This window comes from Hemibagrus wyckioides, linkage group LG14, assembly GCF_019097595.1.
Source record: "Hemibagrus wyckioides isolate EC202008001 linkage group LG14, SWU_Hwy_1.0, whole genome shotgun sequence".
Lineage (NCBI taxonomy): Eukaryota > Metazoa > Chordata > Actinopteri > Siluriformes > Bagridae > Hemibagrus > Hemibagrus wyckioides.
The window spans coordinates 21,376,450-21,395,010 of NC_080723.1; the positions used below are offsets into that span (position 1 = coordinate 21,376,450).

Below are 18,561 nucleotides of genomic sequence, written 5' to 3' on the forward strand. Positions count from 1 at the left end.
AAAGTTGGCGCTGCGCGTGACGCCCCGCCGTGATGACGTCAGTGCCGCGCGAGAGCACCGGCGAGCAGCTGCCCCGCTGTCGCTCATTTGGAGGGCCGGACTGCAGCGGTGGTGTGTGTTTGGTGTGTTTGGTGCGTGTGAGAGAAAGAGAGAGAGACCCGTGTGTGTGTGAACTCTGCAGGGAGAGCACAGGAGGTGAGCACACACACACACACACACACACACACTTTTCTTCTGTTCACTGTCCCTTTCATGCATGCTGTATTTTAATATCTTTGACGCATGACGTAAGCAACCGTATAACGGGAGCCTGTGAATGAAGAAAGTGAGAACTTTCTCACTCCTTGTCCTTTAAGACGTATTCAGCGCTTATAACGCCTTACAGCGACATGATTTATATTGTGAATGATGTTTCTCATGTTTATATATAAGTTTATGTGTTATAAGGCATGGATAAAGTATAGAAGTATATATAAATCCATAGGGAAGGGGTTTGAGCTTGAGACCCCTGGGTGTGGCAGTGGACATGTCTCCATGTCTCTCTCTCACTCTCTCTCTCTCTGGGTCTATTTTTGGACTTTGCTTTAAACTCAAACAATGTCGTAATATACCATAGTGACAGCTCGTCCTTCACTGTTATAAGTTTGCTGTTACGTTTTTATTACTGAATATATAAACATATTGATATATGAAGATATAAATAGCTTGATATGTATAATATACACTGTATTGAGAGAGTAGAGACGGATGATAAGTGTAAGTCGCACCTCCTTTCCTTTTCTCTTCACCCATCTGTAAGTTTATGCCGCATTTCTGCAGCACTCAGCGTTTATATATTCGAGTCTCACGCTTCCTTGCTTGGCAGAGAAAAAGCACAGTGTGAAAAGAAAGAGTCACAGAGTGGAAAACGTGGCCTTGCCTTCAAACCGCTCGGCCCACGTCCAAAAGAGATTTTCCATAAACGTGTCGGACCGAGGGGAGGCCAAACAGAGTGTGGGGGTGAGACGGCGCCGTTTATGAACCGACTGTATATAGAGGAGTTAAACATCACAGTGGGACTAAACACACTCCTTTGATTAAAGCGTGTAGCTTCTTATTTCATTTTTAATGCTTTACATTCCTTACAGCTGAGTCATGAATGAACCCAGATGTACTACAGAGGAACCCCGGCCATTAAAGGGGTATTACAGGCTCAAATCTAACTAACGCTAACATTTACCCAGAATGTAGCTGAAACAGGAACGAGTGATGGAAGTCTGTCTCACGCAAATGACCTTTATTTAAATTCTGTAAATATCTACGGTCAGCAAAGTGTCAGTAATGTGGTTTTGGAGATTCATCTATAAACGTCTGTGTCAGCATCTGTTTCATGCAGCAGATATATTTATCTGGATTTGAGGATGAAATGGGCGTGGCCTAAAGACTTTTAATATTATTAAATGTGAACATTCTAAACGTTGCGGAAAATGAAGTGCGGTTCGAATCACCCTGTGTGTATGGAGTTTGAATGTTCTCCCCATGGTTTCGGGGTTCCCTCCAGGTTCCCAAAGACATGCTCTGTAGTGTATGAATGAGTGTGTGACTGTGCCTGCAGTAGATTGGCACACAGTCCAGCGTGTCCAGCTTCCCTGCCTTGTGCCTCGAGTCCTCTGGGATTATCTCCGGGCTCGTTGTGACCGCGTGTAGGATAAACGCTACAGAAGATGAACGGATAGATGAGTAGAGTGGTAGAAATGATCATTTAAAAAAAAAAGAAAAATAACTTCTGCTAAAGCCACGCCTACTGAATTTATAGTTTATAAAGAGACTGAGGTCTTTATACATTGCAGTAAGTCCGGGTGTATCTGAAACCTAGTTACTGATGAAGTGCACTGAAAGCAAATATTTGAACTTTCTAAAAGTGAAAAAAGAGAACAGAAAATAAAGAGTGATTATATTTAAGATATTTATCATTTTTTCTATGTTTATGTTTCAATATATCTGTAAAGCTGCTTTGAGACAATGTCCATGGTTAAAAGTGCTATAAAAATATATTGAAATGAATTGAATATTTACAAATATATTTATATATTTTAAAAATATATATCTTAGAAAAATTAATTTAATTAATAATATTTTAAATAATTTATATATTTATTTATTTATTTATTCATATTCATTATTTTTTTCCTAATAAACCTAGTAGGTTCTTTTTCTTACAAATATAACACATTTTCTTAAAACAATATAGTGACCCTGACCAGGCAGGTACTAAGGATGAGTGAATGCAGCAGCATGCAGTGATTAATTTTTTTGTGCTTCAAATTAATCATCTTTCTTTCTCCCATAAAGCTTCACATTTAGTTGCTTACTTGCTTTAAAGTTTTGTTGCTTCTTAAACCCCTGGTAAAAAGACGTCTAACAAGCTTCAAAAGCTAATCATGAGTCTGCGTTTCATCTTTATACCTGGAAGTGTTTAGAGCACATTATTTCTTATGTAATAAATATTCAGTAACATCCCTCTAATGGACATGAACAAACCTTCTGAATGCTCTAACCTTCTGAAGGCAGCCATCTTGGAAAAAACGAGGCTCTGCCTCTCTACGTTTGATGATGTCATCAGTTTTAGTCAGAACTCGGAAAAACCCGGCTTCTAACTGGGAAAAGTACGAAGTAACGACTCAGAATTCCGAATCAGGAACTTTTCACAAAGCAGACCATGTCACCTTGGCATCATTTATTATAGATTATAACAATATAATGTAGATCATCGTTTATAATCCTTTACTATGTAGATTTTTTTAGAATGTGTAATTCAGTGGATTTCAGCCTGATCTTTCTAACCTGATTAGACATTATGACACAAAGAATCCCACAGAAATGATTCATGCAGATTATCTTTAGTTGTTTATCAAATTCAGAGACCAGCCACACAAATATGAGCCAGCTCTGACGTCTCTGCACTGGATGCCTTCGTCTTTCCGAGACAAAGCACTGCAATGTGTTTAGATCAGAAATCAGGACTTGGTTAACGAGAGCAATGGATTGAAGCACAAATCTGGAACTGTAACAGAAATAATTACTAATTTGACATGAAATCTGTACAAAGGCATGCAGTTGAGTGTGTAAAGATTGAAATGAGTAAGCATTTGAGTGTTATTGTAGCTACCGAGCAGCCTATCAGCTCAACACAACTAAAGAAGCAGACACTAAACACAGACTAGTGGCAAATGATCTTCAGTACATCTTTATCTCCTTATCTGCATGCTTCACGTCACTTCTTCACCACAAATAAGAATATCATTTTTTTTCCAGGTTGAATTGTAGTCCATCATTCCACCGAGACCTTTCAAGTAAAGACATCATGGGCAAGGTAAGCCAGAACTACTGTACATATGGCTTGGATTTCACATGAATATGACTTTTAGCTGATGCTAAGATCCTGAGGCTGATTAGTGATGAGTCACTACACTGTATTTCTGCTGCACTGCGTGCAGAGTCGGGTGTCTGGTTCTCTTACTGAGGGGGACATGGAGCACTGGGACTGTATGAACACACACACACACACACAGTGCTTAGACCATTCCCTTTAGACTTAGACCATTGCCCCTTTAGACTTAGACCATTGCCCCTTAGACTTAGACCATTCCCCCTTTAGACTTAGACCATTGTCCCTTAGACTTAGACCATTGCCCCTTAGACTTAGACCATTGCCCCTTTAGACTTAGACCATTGCCCCTTAGACTTAGACCATTCCCCCCTTAGACTTAGACCATTCCCCCTTTAGACTTAGACCATTCCCCCTTTAGACTTAAACCAATGCGCTTAGACTTAGACCATTGCCCCTTAGACTTAGACCATTGCCCCTTAGACTTAGACCATTCCCCCTTTAGACTTAAACCAATGCGCTTAGACTTAGACCATTGCCCCTTAGACTTAGACCATTGCCCCTTAGACTTAGACCATTCCCCCTTTAGACTTAAACCAATGCGCTTAGACTTAGACCATTGCCCCTTAGACTTAGACCATTCCCCCTTTAGACTTAAACCAATGCGCTTAGACTTAGACCATTGCCCCTTAGACTTAGACCATTCCCCCTTTAGACTTAAACCAATGCGCTTAGACTTAGACCATTGCCCCTTAGACTTAGACCATTCCCCCTTTAGACTTAAACCAATGCGCTTAGACTTAGACCATTGCCCCTTAGACTTAGACCATTGCCCCTTAGACTTAGACCATTCCCCCTTTAGACTTAAACCAATGCGCTTAGACTTAGACCATTGCCCCTTTAGGAAAATAAAAAATGATCAATAATAAGGAATAAGGTATAAGGAAGCAGAGTGATCCTGAAGCGTTTTTATTTCTCCTACAAAAGGATTATTATGTTTTATTTGTTAGAGAACATTTTTGTCCTTTTTATCCATTTATAGTTACATTCAATGCCCCTAAACCTCCACAAAAGTTTTTTTTTTCCTCTCTCTCTTTGTTTCTAAGTTTATCAGAAAAAAGCAGTTTGTTACCATCATATTATCAAGAAGCTGGAAATTATAAATATAAAGATGAAGATCTTCTATACACGCTTTATTCCTAATTAGGGTCACGGGGGTCTGCTGGAGCCTATCCCAGCACACATTGGGCAATAGGCAGGGGTACACCCTGGACAGGTCACCAGTCCATCACAGGGCCCATCAGAATTCAAACCATTAATAAAGTCACGTAAATCAACCCTGTTATAAATAAAAGACCTTCATTTGAATGTCCAGACACGATCAGACAATATTGCAGAAAAGATTCCGCATTAAAGACGGTGAAGAACGGTGAAAAACCTCCAGCACATGATTTCTGTAACACAAGAGTGACTGTACAGCATATTTCTTTACCAGCTCACTGGTGTTCCTTTATTCTAGCAGAATAGACTAATGGGACTTTTTCATTCAGAATAAAGAACTGAATGATGTTCTATCTGTGAGTCTGATCTAAAACGAGTCTGTTGGCTTTCAGTGTGTTTTAGATGTGTGTTTTTCCCTCTGATGGAGAACCTTACACAGAATTTTACTGGTTGAAGATTAAATTTGAGCTGCTTTTTAGATGAACAAGCACTTGGAGAACATCTCAGAGAGCAGAAATGGGTTTGAGATCAACATTTACTTTAAAGATAAGAACATTTGTGTGGGGAAAAACATTTCTGTGTTTTTTTTTGTAGCTTTCTTCATCTTGATAGGAAAATAGACGGCATTACAAAAACAACTAAAAAAACTTTCTCATGCTGGAAAGTGTATACTACTGAATCTACTATCATACGATTGGATTAAGGTTAATAGTCTCAAATCATCATGTGAACAACTTTGAAAATTTGTTTGTTTGTGAAGGATAATGATGAAGAAAGAATTGCTTAACACACCTCCTGTTTATTTATTTATTTATTATTTAAAATAATTATCCATTTCTGAGTGTGCTTATTATTATTATTATTGGGATCTGATCAGATCTTGTTAATCAATTGTGCATCAGCTTTGCACGTTGTTGAAGTTTCTGCTGACATTTCTGGTAACCAGCAAGGTTTCTTTGTTGATTGAGCGTTTTTGTCCTCTATATAGTTAAACCAAATACAGTGGAACTTCAGTATATGAATACCCTCACTTATGAATTTTCACCTTAAGAAAATTTTTTTTGCAAGAATCGGCATACGAACAAACAGAAGCAAACTGAACGCCAGATAAGTTGCGCGTTCGTCCGGAAGCCGTTCAAAACTTGTTAGCGTCAGTGGAAAGCGAAACAAAGCCAACCAGAGTGAGTCTACGAATTTGTTTTCAGTCAGCGAAAGCTTTTTGGAAAGAGTCAACCCACGATACCATCGTCGCCTTCAGCATGCGTTCAAAAGCTAGCTGATTTTTCTGGCGTTGTTTTGTTGACAGATTGGTGGTGTGGGTGGTCTGTTCTATTTTTAGCCCAAGCTTGGTGGCACGACTTCCTGTGAGGAGCCTTGACATGGAATGCTTGGCTCGGGTCAGTTCTTTGTAAGCAGTTTACATACGCTTCGCATCGGTCACATTGGTCATATTTTTGGGCGGCTGGAACGGATTATCTGCATTTACATTATTTCTTGTGGGGAAAATTCGTTTCGCAATACACATTTTCACCTTAAGAACTCGCCTCCAGAATGAATGAAATTCTTATGCCGAGGTTCCACTGTACACAGTTTGCTTAACTAGAATCCATGCAAATGACATTCGTCGTTTTTATATAAATATTAGTAAATGTTATAGAGCAATAGTAACGGCACCCCAGTTATCACAGACTCGTCTTTCCCTCCTGCGTTGTCGTGTCCGTTAGCTAGCGTGTGGGTGGCGGCATGTTTGTTTACTGAAGTCACCGTTGCTAAGACCTCTGTTGAAGCTCTCAATGTTCCCCTCTTCACAGCTGTCCTATCGAAAAAGGGCCTTGACAGATAAACTCTGTGGCTGTAAGGCGGAGGTTTCTGGCTCTCAGCCATTTTTCTAGGCAGGAAAATAAAAAACAACAAAATTCTCAGGCAGAAATAATAAAAAGAGAAGCAGAAATGCAGAGCCATATAGAAAGAGAAACAGGATTCTGCTACAAGGTGAACAGCACTGTATGAGTAAGGTGAAACGCACACACATACACACACACACACACACACACACACACACAGTGCCTAAACGATGAGGCCATGGGGCAGCTGTAGACTTGGACAGGTGTCAGCTGTTTGCTCTCCGCTCCCTGCATTCAGTCCTCGGATGTCTTAGTGGAGATTTTGAGGTGCGGCGACAGTGTAGAAGGTGGAGACGCAACATGGGAATTCACAGCTATTTACAGTGCTGTGCATAAGTATTCACCCCCCCTTCAACTTTATACACTCATCTATATAGATAGATAGATAGATAGATAGATAGATAGATAGATAGATAGATAGATAGATAGATAGATAGATGATACATTACAACCAGCATCTGAAATGCATCTGAAATGTATGCAACAAATGTTCCGTAGGTTAATTATTATTAATTAATTAAACATTTTCATCTTTGCATAAGTATTCACCCCCTTGGCTAACACTAAGAATCACCCTTGGCTGCTATTATGTTCTTCTGGGATGTGTTTCTGTCAGTTTTGCACATCTGGATCCTGTTACTTTAGCTCATTCTTTTTTGTTTGGCAAAAGAAATTCAGCTCTGGCCTCATCACACTTGAGAACCCTTTCCTTCCTCTTTGCTGAGTCTCCAGATCTCTCCCTAACCTCGTCCGAGTTTGACCCGGGAAAAGCTTCTCAGATCTGAGCTATGGATCACTCTGTCTCTTCAAGAGTTACTCTCTGCCTCTTGTTTACTTCTCTAGACTAATCCACTCTTTACCCGGTCAATGACTTTTAGTGGACCAGTTCAAGGCGGGACTTATGCAAGTCACAAAACAGCTGTGATAAAACAAAAAAGAGGAATGAAGCAATTTTGGACTTTTCTTAACAATACTATGTTGAGCATACTCTCTGTAAGTGTGATGAACTCGCAGAAGCAGAACGTGTAGACCATTGCCTATTAGACTTATATCATTGCTTCTTAGACTTAGAACATTGCCCCTTTGACTTAGACCTAAGCCATTGTCCCTTAGACGTAGACCAATGCTCCTTAGACTGAGATCATTGCCACTTAGACCACTGACCATTAGACTTAGATAATTGCCCCTAACTCTTAGGCCATTGTTCCATACACTAAAACCATTGCCAGTTAGACTTAAACCGTTGCCCCTAAGACTTAGGTCATTGCTACTTAGACTTAAACCATTGCCCCTTAGACGTATATCAATGCTTCTTAGACTGTTAAAGGTTTGTGAGCAGTTTGGGGTGAAACTGCATCAAAAAACCAAGATAATTTGGACGTTCTCTCTATTTATCTATCTACACAAGATGTGTCACGCTTAAAATTCAACAACAAGTAGTGTTTTGTACCTAGTCACGTAAACACTTAGCGTTATCTCATGTTACGCAGCAGCTCATCTTACTCCGGTCTTGCTAATTGCTCGTAGTCCAGTCACATCTGCTTTCAAAACAGTGCATTGTGTTAAGATGGTAAATAGTATCACATGACACTGTCTCATTGTCGATGACTTCTGTGTGAGATACAGTGTGTGTGTGTGTGTGTTCAGGTTGCTGCCTCATGCAAAGCATCTGCATTATTGAGTATTGATCTGTGTGAGAGGAAGTCTCTCGCTAAACACCGGTCATCATCCAAATTTCACTAGAGCTGATCTATTTTCTGAAATAATTTGTGAAGATCCACATAATTCCTTCTTTGCCTATATATATTACTGCTTTTAGCTCACACCTCAGAAATATATAAATAAATATAAATTTATATATATTTATATTTTAAAATTAAATAAATTATTATATATTTATTATATATATTATATAATAATATAATTTAATAATAATAATATATTTATTATTTATATATTAATTAAATTAAATTAAATATATATATATATATATATATATGATTTTTGTTACTGTTTTTACTATTTTGGCACCGATAAGACACATGTACGTATTTTTACTGTAACACCAGGAGAATAATATTAGATATCTCAACAAGCTATGTGTATGTACTCACTCTGCTAGCAGATATGAAATAAAATAACTTTAGCCTTGTTGCTAGTCTGTGGACCCATGAGCTGCCTTCAGCTATATAATTTGTATAAATGAAAATGATTAGACAAAGAGCAACAGAGGATCTGCTACAGAAACCATGAGGATTTGTGTTTACAGGCAGTAGCCAGTCTGCTGAAACACTTTACAGGTCCGGATCTAGACCACGGTCTACTACTTGAGGACACCTGGTTTATATTATCAGGATTTTATTCACAGCTGCATTGCTATTTGTGGCCGATCTCTCTCTCTCTCTCTCTCTCTCTCTCTCTCTCCCTTTCTCTCTCTCTCTCTCTCTCTCTCTTTCTCTCTCTCTCTCTCTCTCTTTATGTATCTAAACCACACCCTATTAACGACACCCTTTCCTGGTTCCTCTCATTTGAGGGAACGCTTCAGAAAACGAAGAGAAACACTAACCCAAGCAGAACCCGATCAGATTACCTCCAGCTTCAAATTCCACTTTCTCTGTTTCAGGGATTCCGAGGCACAGTGAAGGATTTCCCAGGATTCAATGCGAACAGCGATGCTGAAGCGCTCTACAATGCCATGAAAGGCTTTGGTAAGGAGTCCTGCCTAACTGTTCAATCTCAGCACTGATAAATCACCCACAGCTGTACCCGTGGAGAGAATACTTCAGATTTAGATAAAACTGCATGAAGCAGATTCACTGTAATACACACAGGAACTGTTACACAGGGACAATAAAGATGACATCATGGGAGAGACAGTCACATTAAAGGAGAGACAGTCACATTAACAGAGAGACAGACACACTGAAGGAGAGAAAGATGTATTAAAAGTGAGACAGTCACATTAATGGAGAGACAGTCACATTAAATGATATACAGTCAGAGTAAAGGAGACACATTTGTTTTTTTAGGAGAGAGAGACACATTAAATGAGAGACAGCTGTATTAAAGGAGAGACAGCCATAGTAAGGGAGAGAAAGTTGAATTGTAGGAGAGGCAACTGTATTAAAGGAGAGACCATTGTATTAAAGGAGAGACGGTCATATTAAGGGAGAGACAATCATTAAAGGAGAGACAATCACATTAAATGAGAGACAGTTGAACTAAAGGAGAGACAGTTGTATTTAAGGAGAGACAGTCACATGAAAGGAGAGACAGTTGTACTAAAGGAGAGACAGTCACATTAAAAGAGAGACAGTTGCTTTAAAAGAGAGACAGTCACATTAAAGGAGAGACAGTCACATTAAATGAGGAGCAGTTGTATTAAAGGAGAGACAGTTGTATTAAAGGAGAGACAGAAGAGAAGAGAGATGTAGTTCTGGCTACATTACACACTTTCAAGATTAACCCTGTATAAAAGTAAACTCTTTCTGAAGTTAACAAACATGTTGAAGGGAAATTCATACAAATTTGTTTGAAATAAAGGTTTATTGATGAATTCAGCCGCTCTCCTTAGACTTTTTTATAAGAAGTGTTTGAGTAAACAGTTTTTAAAAAAATCTTTTCTAAATACAGGAAAAAGCTTTTATCTATTTGTCCAAACACTACAGTGTTTACAGTAGTAAAGATTAACATGGAAAATGTTCTCCTTGGATTCAACTACAATCTATAAGATTATAGAGTCTTATAGAGAAAAACAGACAAAATAGATCCAGAAATAATAATAATAATAAAATAATAATAATAAATCCAGAGATAATAAGAGATAAATGTCATAAAGACTGAAGATGAAGCTCCTCTAATCACTGACATTTTTTTGCCTTTTTTAGGAAGTGACAAGGAGGCCATTTTGGACCTGGTCACCTCCAGAAGCAACGCTCAGAGACAAGAAATCTGCACTGCCTACAAATCACTCTATGGCAAGGTACTGGATCATCTCCAGCCGTAAAAAGCCTCTCAGATAATGGAAAAAACATGATGCTATGTTTGCAATGAGGTCTAATGCTTTATACAACCAGATTTTATACTACAAGGCATTAAAGGCAGGGTTTTATGCTCAGAAATAAAATAAAATCTGTCTGAGTCACATGTTTCTATAACACACTGCAGTTCTGTAGGGTTCCTTATATCACTTACAATTTTTAAAACAAAGGCTAATTAAATAAAAATAAATAAATAAATAAATAAATAAATAAATAAATAAATAAATAAATAAATAAAAGGAAAAATCACAATCCAGATAAATGAAGCGTAAAATTTTCCCATGATCCTTTTTGTTATCTGAAATGATAAATCTCAAATTTCTTAAAAATCTGTTTTTTATTTGCTTATTGTTGCTCATGCAGGACTTGATCGCGGATCTGAAGTACGAACTGACGGGCAAGTTTGAGCGGCTGGTTGTGAGTTTAATGAAACCCCCGGCATATCACGATGCCAAAGAGATCAAGGACGCGATCAAGGTGAGAAAATATCTCTAATGTTTCCATCGACAGCTTTATAAACTCGCGGAGCTGCTGAGAGGTTCTGAATGCTGTGCATGTCAGGGTTTGGCTTGTGTTTGTGCAAAAAAAAAAAATGGATTGAAATGAATGACAAACATTTGTGCTAGTAGATAAAACATGAGGAAGTGTCCTATAGGCTGACCCCATGGTAGATAAAACATGATTAACTGCCCTATAGGTTGACCCCATGATAAATAAAACACGATGAAGTGCCCTATAGGCTGACCCCATGGTAGATAAAACACGATGAAGTGCCCTATAGGCTGACCCCATGGTAGATAAAACATGACAAAGTGCCCTTTTGGGTGCCTCTATGGTAGATAAAACATGAAGAAGTGTACTCCATATGTTAAACACGATGAAGTGCCCAATTGGTTCCTCTTGCTAATAGAAATGTATTGATAAACATTCACATTTCTGTCATTTAGCAGACAACCTTATCTAGGGCAACTTACTTTTTTTATTTTATTTTTTTTACAAATGTAATGTTTTATACAATTGAGCAATAAGGGTCTTGTTCAGGGGCCCAGCAGTGGCAGCTTGGTGGACCTGATATTCAAGCTCACAACCTTCTGATCAGCAGCCCAAAGCCTTAACCACTGAGCTACCACAACCCAAAACATAGATATGTCATGATGTAATGCCCTATAGTCGTCCCTACATGCAAGAAAATGGGTTTTTTTTGCATGCTGTGTATTTCAGTGTTGTGCTTGTACAACCATTTTCCGTTCTGAAAATCTCACTACAGCTTAATGTTCATGTCCTGTAGTTTTCTTACACGTTTTCCTGTGAGTGTCAGACATTATATTAATGTGTGTGTGTGTGTGTGTCACTGATTGCTCTCTCTGTGTATCTGCTTTGTTAATGCTGCATTTAGGGTGCGGTAAGTGAGCGACGCAGTGAGGAGACGAGATGAGTTTTTATTACTGTTTTTAACATGCCCTCGTTCACTTCCCCTAATAATACAGACCTGATCAGTCCTTTCCGATATTTCCTGTAAACGCACTGAGGTGTTTCACTCTTACTATCAAACTTCTATATTTGACACGGAACATTAGTGACATCACCGGGTGAAATGGAAAACGATCATTTTCAGGAATATCTCTTTAGGCTTGTGCAGAGTAACCACACTTTTGTTCATGTGAAATGAAATTTTCACAAACCACAGTAACTAAAGATGAAAGACATTGAATCAGATTATATTTTTCTCTAGGTTCTCTAGGTTTTTAGGTCTTGGATGTTATATCCATTTGTGGAATTTCCAAAAATTGAAAAAAATAATAATTTTTAAAAAATATATTTTTAAAATATAAAAAATATTTTATATATACTTTTTTTTTTTTTGAAAAACCGTTTAAAATTATATTTATATTTTAAATATATTAAAAAAAGCACAACAGCAAATAAATAAAGCTTTAAATTCTATTTATTATTTAAAGACTAGAATTTTGGTTTTATTCATGCAAATGTGTGAATATAAAATTTTAATTTAATTTGAAATATTTTATTGAAAATCTGCAATTTTTCAATTATAAAAAGTCTTTAAAAGACAACAATATTTTTAAATAAATATTTTCAAAAATAGTAAAAAGTATTTTAAAGTATAAAGTATTTTTTTAAAGAAAAATATTGTTTATATATCAGTGAATATATAAATTAATTAATTAAAATAAACAAACAAATAAATAAATAAATAAAATTGATTGTGACTTTTGTTGTTTTAATTTGAAAATATTTCTATTTCTACATTATTTATGCAGCACAGATTTCCACAAATAAGATAAACTAAAGTTTGCTGATTTAACATCGTAGGTCAGAGAGTCTTGTCTCATTTCAGAGCAGCCTGTATATTTTTTCACTTTGCTGTATGGCACTGCATGGTTTGTGCAAGAGCTCGCTCAGCGCTAATAAGATTATGGCTTTTAACAAGCTTATAACAGGCTGCTCAGTGATGGAAAGCCAGCAGCTCAGGGCTGTGTGACAGTTAGGATGATTCTGCACAATCTTGGTCCTCTTCCTGTCTACTGTTTCTGTGAACTGTTACATCCTTATGGAGTTAAATTAGCTCTGTGTTTTGTGGTATTGATTATCCTGCTTGCAGGGAGCTGGCACTAATGAGAGATGCCTGATTGAAATGCTCGCCTCAAGGACGAACGAACAAATGCACAGCATGGTGGCGGCGTATAAAGATGGTGAGTTTTTGCCCGTGTGTACCTCATATGCTTTTTGGAAACGAAACGATGCCTCATGATGTCTATTTTGTGTTGTTTCTGTGTCATCTCCAGCGTACGGCAGGGAAATGGAGGAGGACATTGTAGGAGACACATCAGGACATTTTAAGAAGATGCTGGTCGCTTTGCTCCAGGTATCAAAGTTAATGAACTGCCACAATCAGTGTGAGGATGGGTTAGATGTGTGCAGAGAATGCTGCAACAGTACATATTAGAGTAGAAAAAAGTTGAAAGTGGTCTTTAGTGTAGATAACATGATAAAGTGCCCTCTAGGGTACCTAAAACATGATAAAGTGCCTTCTAGGGCACCTTTAGGGTTCAGAATACATGATGCAAGCCCTTAAGGGTAGATAACATGCCCCTTCACCCCTACAGTAGATACACAATAAAGTGTCCTCTAGGGTAAATAAAACACAATAAATTGCTCTCTAGGGAACGTGAAACATTATAAAGTGCCCTCTAGGGTTAATAAAACATGATAAAGTGCCCTCTGTGGAAGATAAAACATGATAAAGTGCCCTCTAGGGAAAAAAACACAATAAAGTGCCCTCTAGGGTATATAAAACATGATAAAGTGCCCTCTAGGGAACATGAAACACTATAAAGTGCCCTCTAGGGGAGACAAAACACTATAAAGTCCCCTCTAGGTAAGATAAACATGATAACATGCCCTCTAGGGAAGATAAACATGATAAAGTGCCCCCTAGGGAAGATAAACACGATAAAGTGCCCCCTAGGGAAGATAAACATGATAAAGTGCCCTCTAGGGAAGATAAACATGATAAAGTGCCCTCTAGGGAAGATAAAACATGATAAAGTGCCCTCTATGGTAAATTCAACATCAAAATGTACCCTCTAGGGTAGATAAACATGATAAAGTGTCCCTATAGTAGATAAAACAAGATAAAATGCCTGCTAGGGCATCACTAGGGGGGGAAAGACACCAGATTTAACAGAATTCTGTCTGTGTGTGTGTGTGTGTGTGTGTGTGTGTGAGTATGTGTGTGCATGTATAAATGTGTGTGTGTTAGTAATGATCTTGTGTTGGATTTCCAGGGTGCCAGAGATGAAGATGGAGTGGTGTATGAAGATCTGATAGAAGAGGATGCGCAGGTGAGGAGTAGTGATGTTATCATCTTCACCATCATCATGCCAACTTCCCTAGAACACAGCTAAAGTGTTTGTGTGTGTGTGTGTGTGTGTGTGTTTAGCACCTGTACGCAGCCGGAGAGGAGCAGTGGGGTACTGACGAGGCCATCTTCATCATGCTCCTTGGCAACCGGAGTGTGACTCACCTGCAGCTGGGTGACCCACACGTTTATTCAGTCACACGTTTATTCAGTCACACGTTAATTCAGTCACACGTTTATTCAGTCACACGTTTATTCAGTCACACGTTTATTCAGTCACACGTTAATTCAGTCACACGTTTATTCAGTCACACGTATTAAACACGTCGTCTTTTCCGGACATTAAGAAAATCTAACTCGGTCATGTCGTATCACACAGTGTTCGATAAGTATCTGGAGCTCACTGAGAAGTCCATCGAGGACAGCATTAAGAGCGAGCTATCAGGAGACTTTGAGAGGCTGATGCTGGCTATCGGTAAGTTTTTCACACACACACAAACACACACACACCCACACCCACACAGACACACACAGACAGGACCGTATAATGCTGATCCGAGTTTCTGCTTGTCTCTCTCAGTGCAGTGTGTCCGCAGTCGGCCCATGTTCTTCGCCAAGCGCCTCTACAAATCCATGAAGGTAACCTCAGTGACACTGAACCTCAAAGAACCTGACCTTCACACACTCCAAACATATAACATCATCATTTATTCTGCATATACCACAGCAATCTGTCAACAATTACAGTGTCCTGCTTATACTGGAGACTCCTTCCAATAATGCTAACATCTCCTGACATAGAACTTTAGCTGAAATGTGTTCTCTGATAAATAACAGCACTTTTTGTATACCAGTGTATTAGATTTCGGTGATGTGTCTGCCTGAGGAACCACTCAGAGACTATTGTGCTGTCTTTGAACTGCCATTGCATTACTCAAGGGATATAGTGAAGTCTATAATAAACTCAGAATTTACACTGACCTGAAGAAAGGACATTATGTCCAATGTCACGTGAATGAGGATGAGGCTGGTTCCTCTCAGGGTTTCTTCCTCATATCATCTCAGGGAGTTTTTCCTCACCACCGTCACCTCAGGCTTCTCATTATTAGGGATAAATGTTAGGAATAAATAGTAACTGTCTATACTTCTGTAAAGCTTCTTTGGGACAATGTCCATTGTTAAAAGGGCTATACAAATAAATTAAATTGAAGATGTGAGCTGCTCTTATTAAAATAAACACACACAAAAAAAATTAACACCTACCGACCAATCAGAGCCAAGAATTCAACAGCGCTGTGGTGTAATGCAAAAGAAACATAATAATGTATATTGGCTATTTTTCCCAATTTTTAATTAAGTTGCTAATAAATGATTGACGATTCGGAACAAAGAGATATCAGATATAACAGCAGAGTGAGAAAATGTTCTGACACAAAGTATTTATGGTACTGTGAAAACAGAAAAAAATGTATAACAAAATCACTGCATTGTTAACTATATTATATTAATCCTCTCTCTCTCTCGCTCTCTCTCAGGGACTGGGTACGGATGATAACACTCTGATCCGAATCATGGTCTCCCGCTCTGAGATCGACATGCTGGACATCCGAGAGTGTTTCAGGCTGCGCTATGAGAAATCCCTCTACAGCATGATCCAGGTAATGACCTCGTCTTCAGCTGCTGGAGATCCCATAGACTTCATCCTGCATAGATCTGTGGATATTCTGTTACCAGACAGAAGGGTACCCTGTGTACCATGTGTCAGACTTCATCAGCATACAATACAGTATGGTACAATACGATCAGCCATGACATTGTGAGCAGTGCCAGGTGAAGTGAATAACCCTGACCTGATGATCTCCTCATCGTGGCACCTGTTAGTGGGTGGGATATATTAGGCAGCAAGTGAAAAATGGGAGAGTGTAAGGATTTGAGCAAGTTTGATGAAGGGCCAAATTGTCATGGCTAGACCACTGGATCAGCGCATCTCCAAAACTGCAGCCCCTGTAGTCAGTATCTATCAAAAGTGGTCCAAGGAAGGAACAGTGTTGAACTGGAGACAGGGTCATGGGTGGCCAAGGCTCACTGATGCAAGTGGGGAACTGTTGCTCAAATTGCTGAAGAAGTTAATGCTGGTTCGGATAGAAAGGTGTCAGAATACACAGTGCATCACAGTTTGTTGCGTATGGGGTGGCATAGCCGCAGACCAGTCAGGGTGCCCATGCTGACCATGCTAACAATGGGGACATGAGCATCAGAATTGGACCACGGAGCAATGGGAGAAGGTGGCCTGGTCTGATAAATCACGTTTTCTTTTACATCACGTGGATGGCCGGTGCATGTGCGTCACTTACCTGGGGAACACATGGCACCAGGATGCACTATGGGAAGAAGGCAATCTGGCGGAGGCAGTGTCATGCTTTGGGCAATGTTCTGCTGGGAAACCTTGGGTCCTGCCATCCATGTGGATGTTACTTTGACATGTAACACCTACCTAAGCATTGTTGCAGACCATGTACACCCTTTCATGGAAACGGTATTCCCTGATGGCTGTGGCCTCTTTCAGCAGGATAATGCTCCGTGCCACAAAGCAAAAATAGTTCAGGAATGGTTTGATGACCACAACAACCAAAAAAGTGGTTTGTCCCCTCAAGTTTGGAGGGGTGTTCCTACCTCAAGTGGAGGAGTTTAAATATCTCGGGGTTTTGTTTACGAGAGAGGGAAGGATGGAGCTTGAGACTGACAGACAGATTGGTGCAGCGCCAATGCGGTCTATGTACTGGTCTGTCGTGGTAAAGAAGGAGCTGAGCCGAAAGGCGAAGCTCTCGATTTACCAGTCAATCTACGTTCCTACTCTCACTTATGGTCATGAGCTTCGGGTCATGACCGAAAGAACAAGATCCCAGATACAGGTGGCCAAACTGAGTTTCCTCCGTAAGGTGGCGGGGCGTTCCCTAAGAGATAGGGTAAGGGGCTCTGTCACCCGGGAGGAGCTCAGAGTAGAGCCGCTGCTCCTTCACATCGAAAGGGGCCAAGTTGAGGTGGCTCGGCCATCTGTTTCGGATGCCTCCTGGACATCTCTCCCAGGGGAGGTGTTCTGGGCATGCCCCACCGGAAAGAGACCACGGGGAAGACCCAGGACATGCTGGAGGGACTATGTCTCTAGGCTGACCTGGGAACGCCTTGGAATTCCCCCGGAAGAGTTGGAGGAAGTATGTAGGGAGAGGGAAGTCTGGGCATCCCTGCTTAGACTGCTGCCCCCGCGACCCGGTTCCGGATAAGCAGGAGACAATGACATGACATGACAACAACCAGTATGAGGTGTTGACTTGGCCTCCAAATTTCCCAGATCTCAATCCAATCCAGCATCTTGTGGGATTTGCTGAACAAACAAGTCCGATCCATGCCTCGATGGGTCAGGGCTGTTTTGGCAGTGTAATGGGGACCCAACACAATTTTAGGCAGGTGGTGATAATTTTATGGCTGATCAGTGTATATAAACATATGATACAATACAATACAATACGATAAAATATGATATGATATGATGAGATTAGACAGGATATGATATGATTTCATGCAATATGATACAAGGAACTGTGGAATCTGACCGTGTGGCTACTCTGACAGGAAGACACGTCTGGAGAGTACAAGCGCACACTGCTGAAGCTATGTGGTGGAGATGATGAGTAAGTGCTTCTATATGACTTTAACATCATTATGGATAAATGACTGGAATTTTAACAGGCGTCTGGACGCCACAGCGAGGACACTGCCATGTTACAGAGCTCAGAGACATGTTTCCTGTCATGAGTGTAAACATGTGACATACATTAAGGCTGCGTGTGTATCAGGGTTTATTGAACAAACTGACAGGAAAGATTTTAGATTTTAAGTTAAAATGCTCAAAGCTAGAGCTGACATTATATAGAGAGTATTCCTTTAGTTTGATTCAGCGTCTATGGTTTGTTTTGCTCTGGAGCAAAGGCTACAAGGCTAATGTAGCTAATGAGTACAAGAAGCTTTTAGGTGATACAGAGATTGTGGTACCATTTAGTTCTTAACATTTATCAAATTATTTGGAGTTACTTTGCTGACAGACTGCATTTTGCACTTAAAGGTGGTTAAAAGTAACAAAAAAATGAATTG

General features: G+C 39.5%; 1 protein-coding gene across 2 annotated transcripts in view; it reads left to right on the top strand.

Annotated features, from left to right (window-relative positions):
• Positions 1 to 51: 51 nt before the first annotated feature.
• anxa6 (annexin A6) overlaps positions 52 to 18,561 on the top strand; it is a 30,878-nt gene continuing 12,368 nt past the window's right edge. For both annotated transcript variants that reach the window (XM_058408356.1, XM_058408357.1), the window contains exons 1-13: positions 52 to 195; positions 3,295 to 3,352; positions 9,116 to 9,200; positions 10,380 to 10,474; positions 10,896 to 11,009; positions 13,153 to 13,243; positions 13,337 to 13,416; positions 14,339 to 14,395; positions 14,494 to 14,587; positions 14,792 to 14,887; positions 14,993 to 15,051; positions 15,948 to 16,070; positions 18,043 to 18,101. In XM_058408356.1, the coding sequence (XP_058264339.1) occupies positions 3,344 to 3,352; positions 9,116 to 9,200; positions 10,380 to 10,474; positions 10,896 to 11,009; positions 13,153 to 13,243; positions 13,337 to 13,416; positions 14,339 to 14,395; positions 14,494 to 14,587; positions 14,792 to 14,887; positions 14,993 to 15,051; positions 15,948 to 16,070; positions 18,043 to 18,101 (962 nt within the window). In that variant the 5' untranslated portion in view covers positions 52 to 195; positions 3,295 to 3,343. The remainder of the gene's footprint in view (positions 196 to 3,294; positions 3,353 to 9,115; positions 9,201 to 10,379; positions 10,475 to 10,895; positions 11,010 to 13,152; positions 13,244 to 13,336; positions 13,417 to 14,338; positions 14,396 to 14,493; positions 14,588 to 14,791; positions 14,888 to 14,992; positions 15,052 to 15,947; positions 16,071 to 18,042; positions 18,102 to 18,561) is intronic.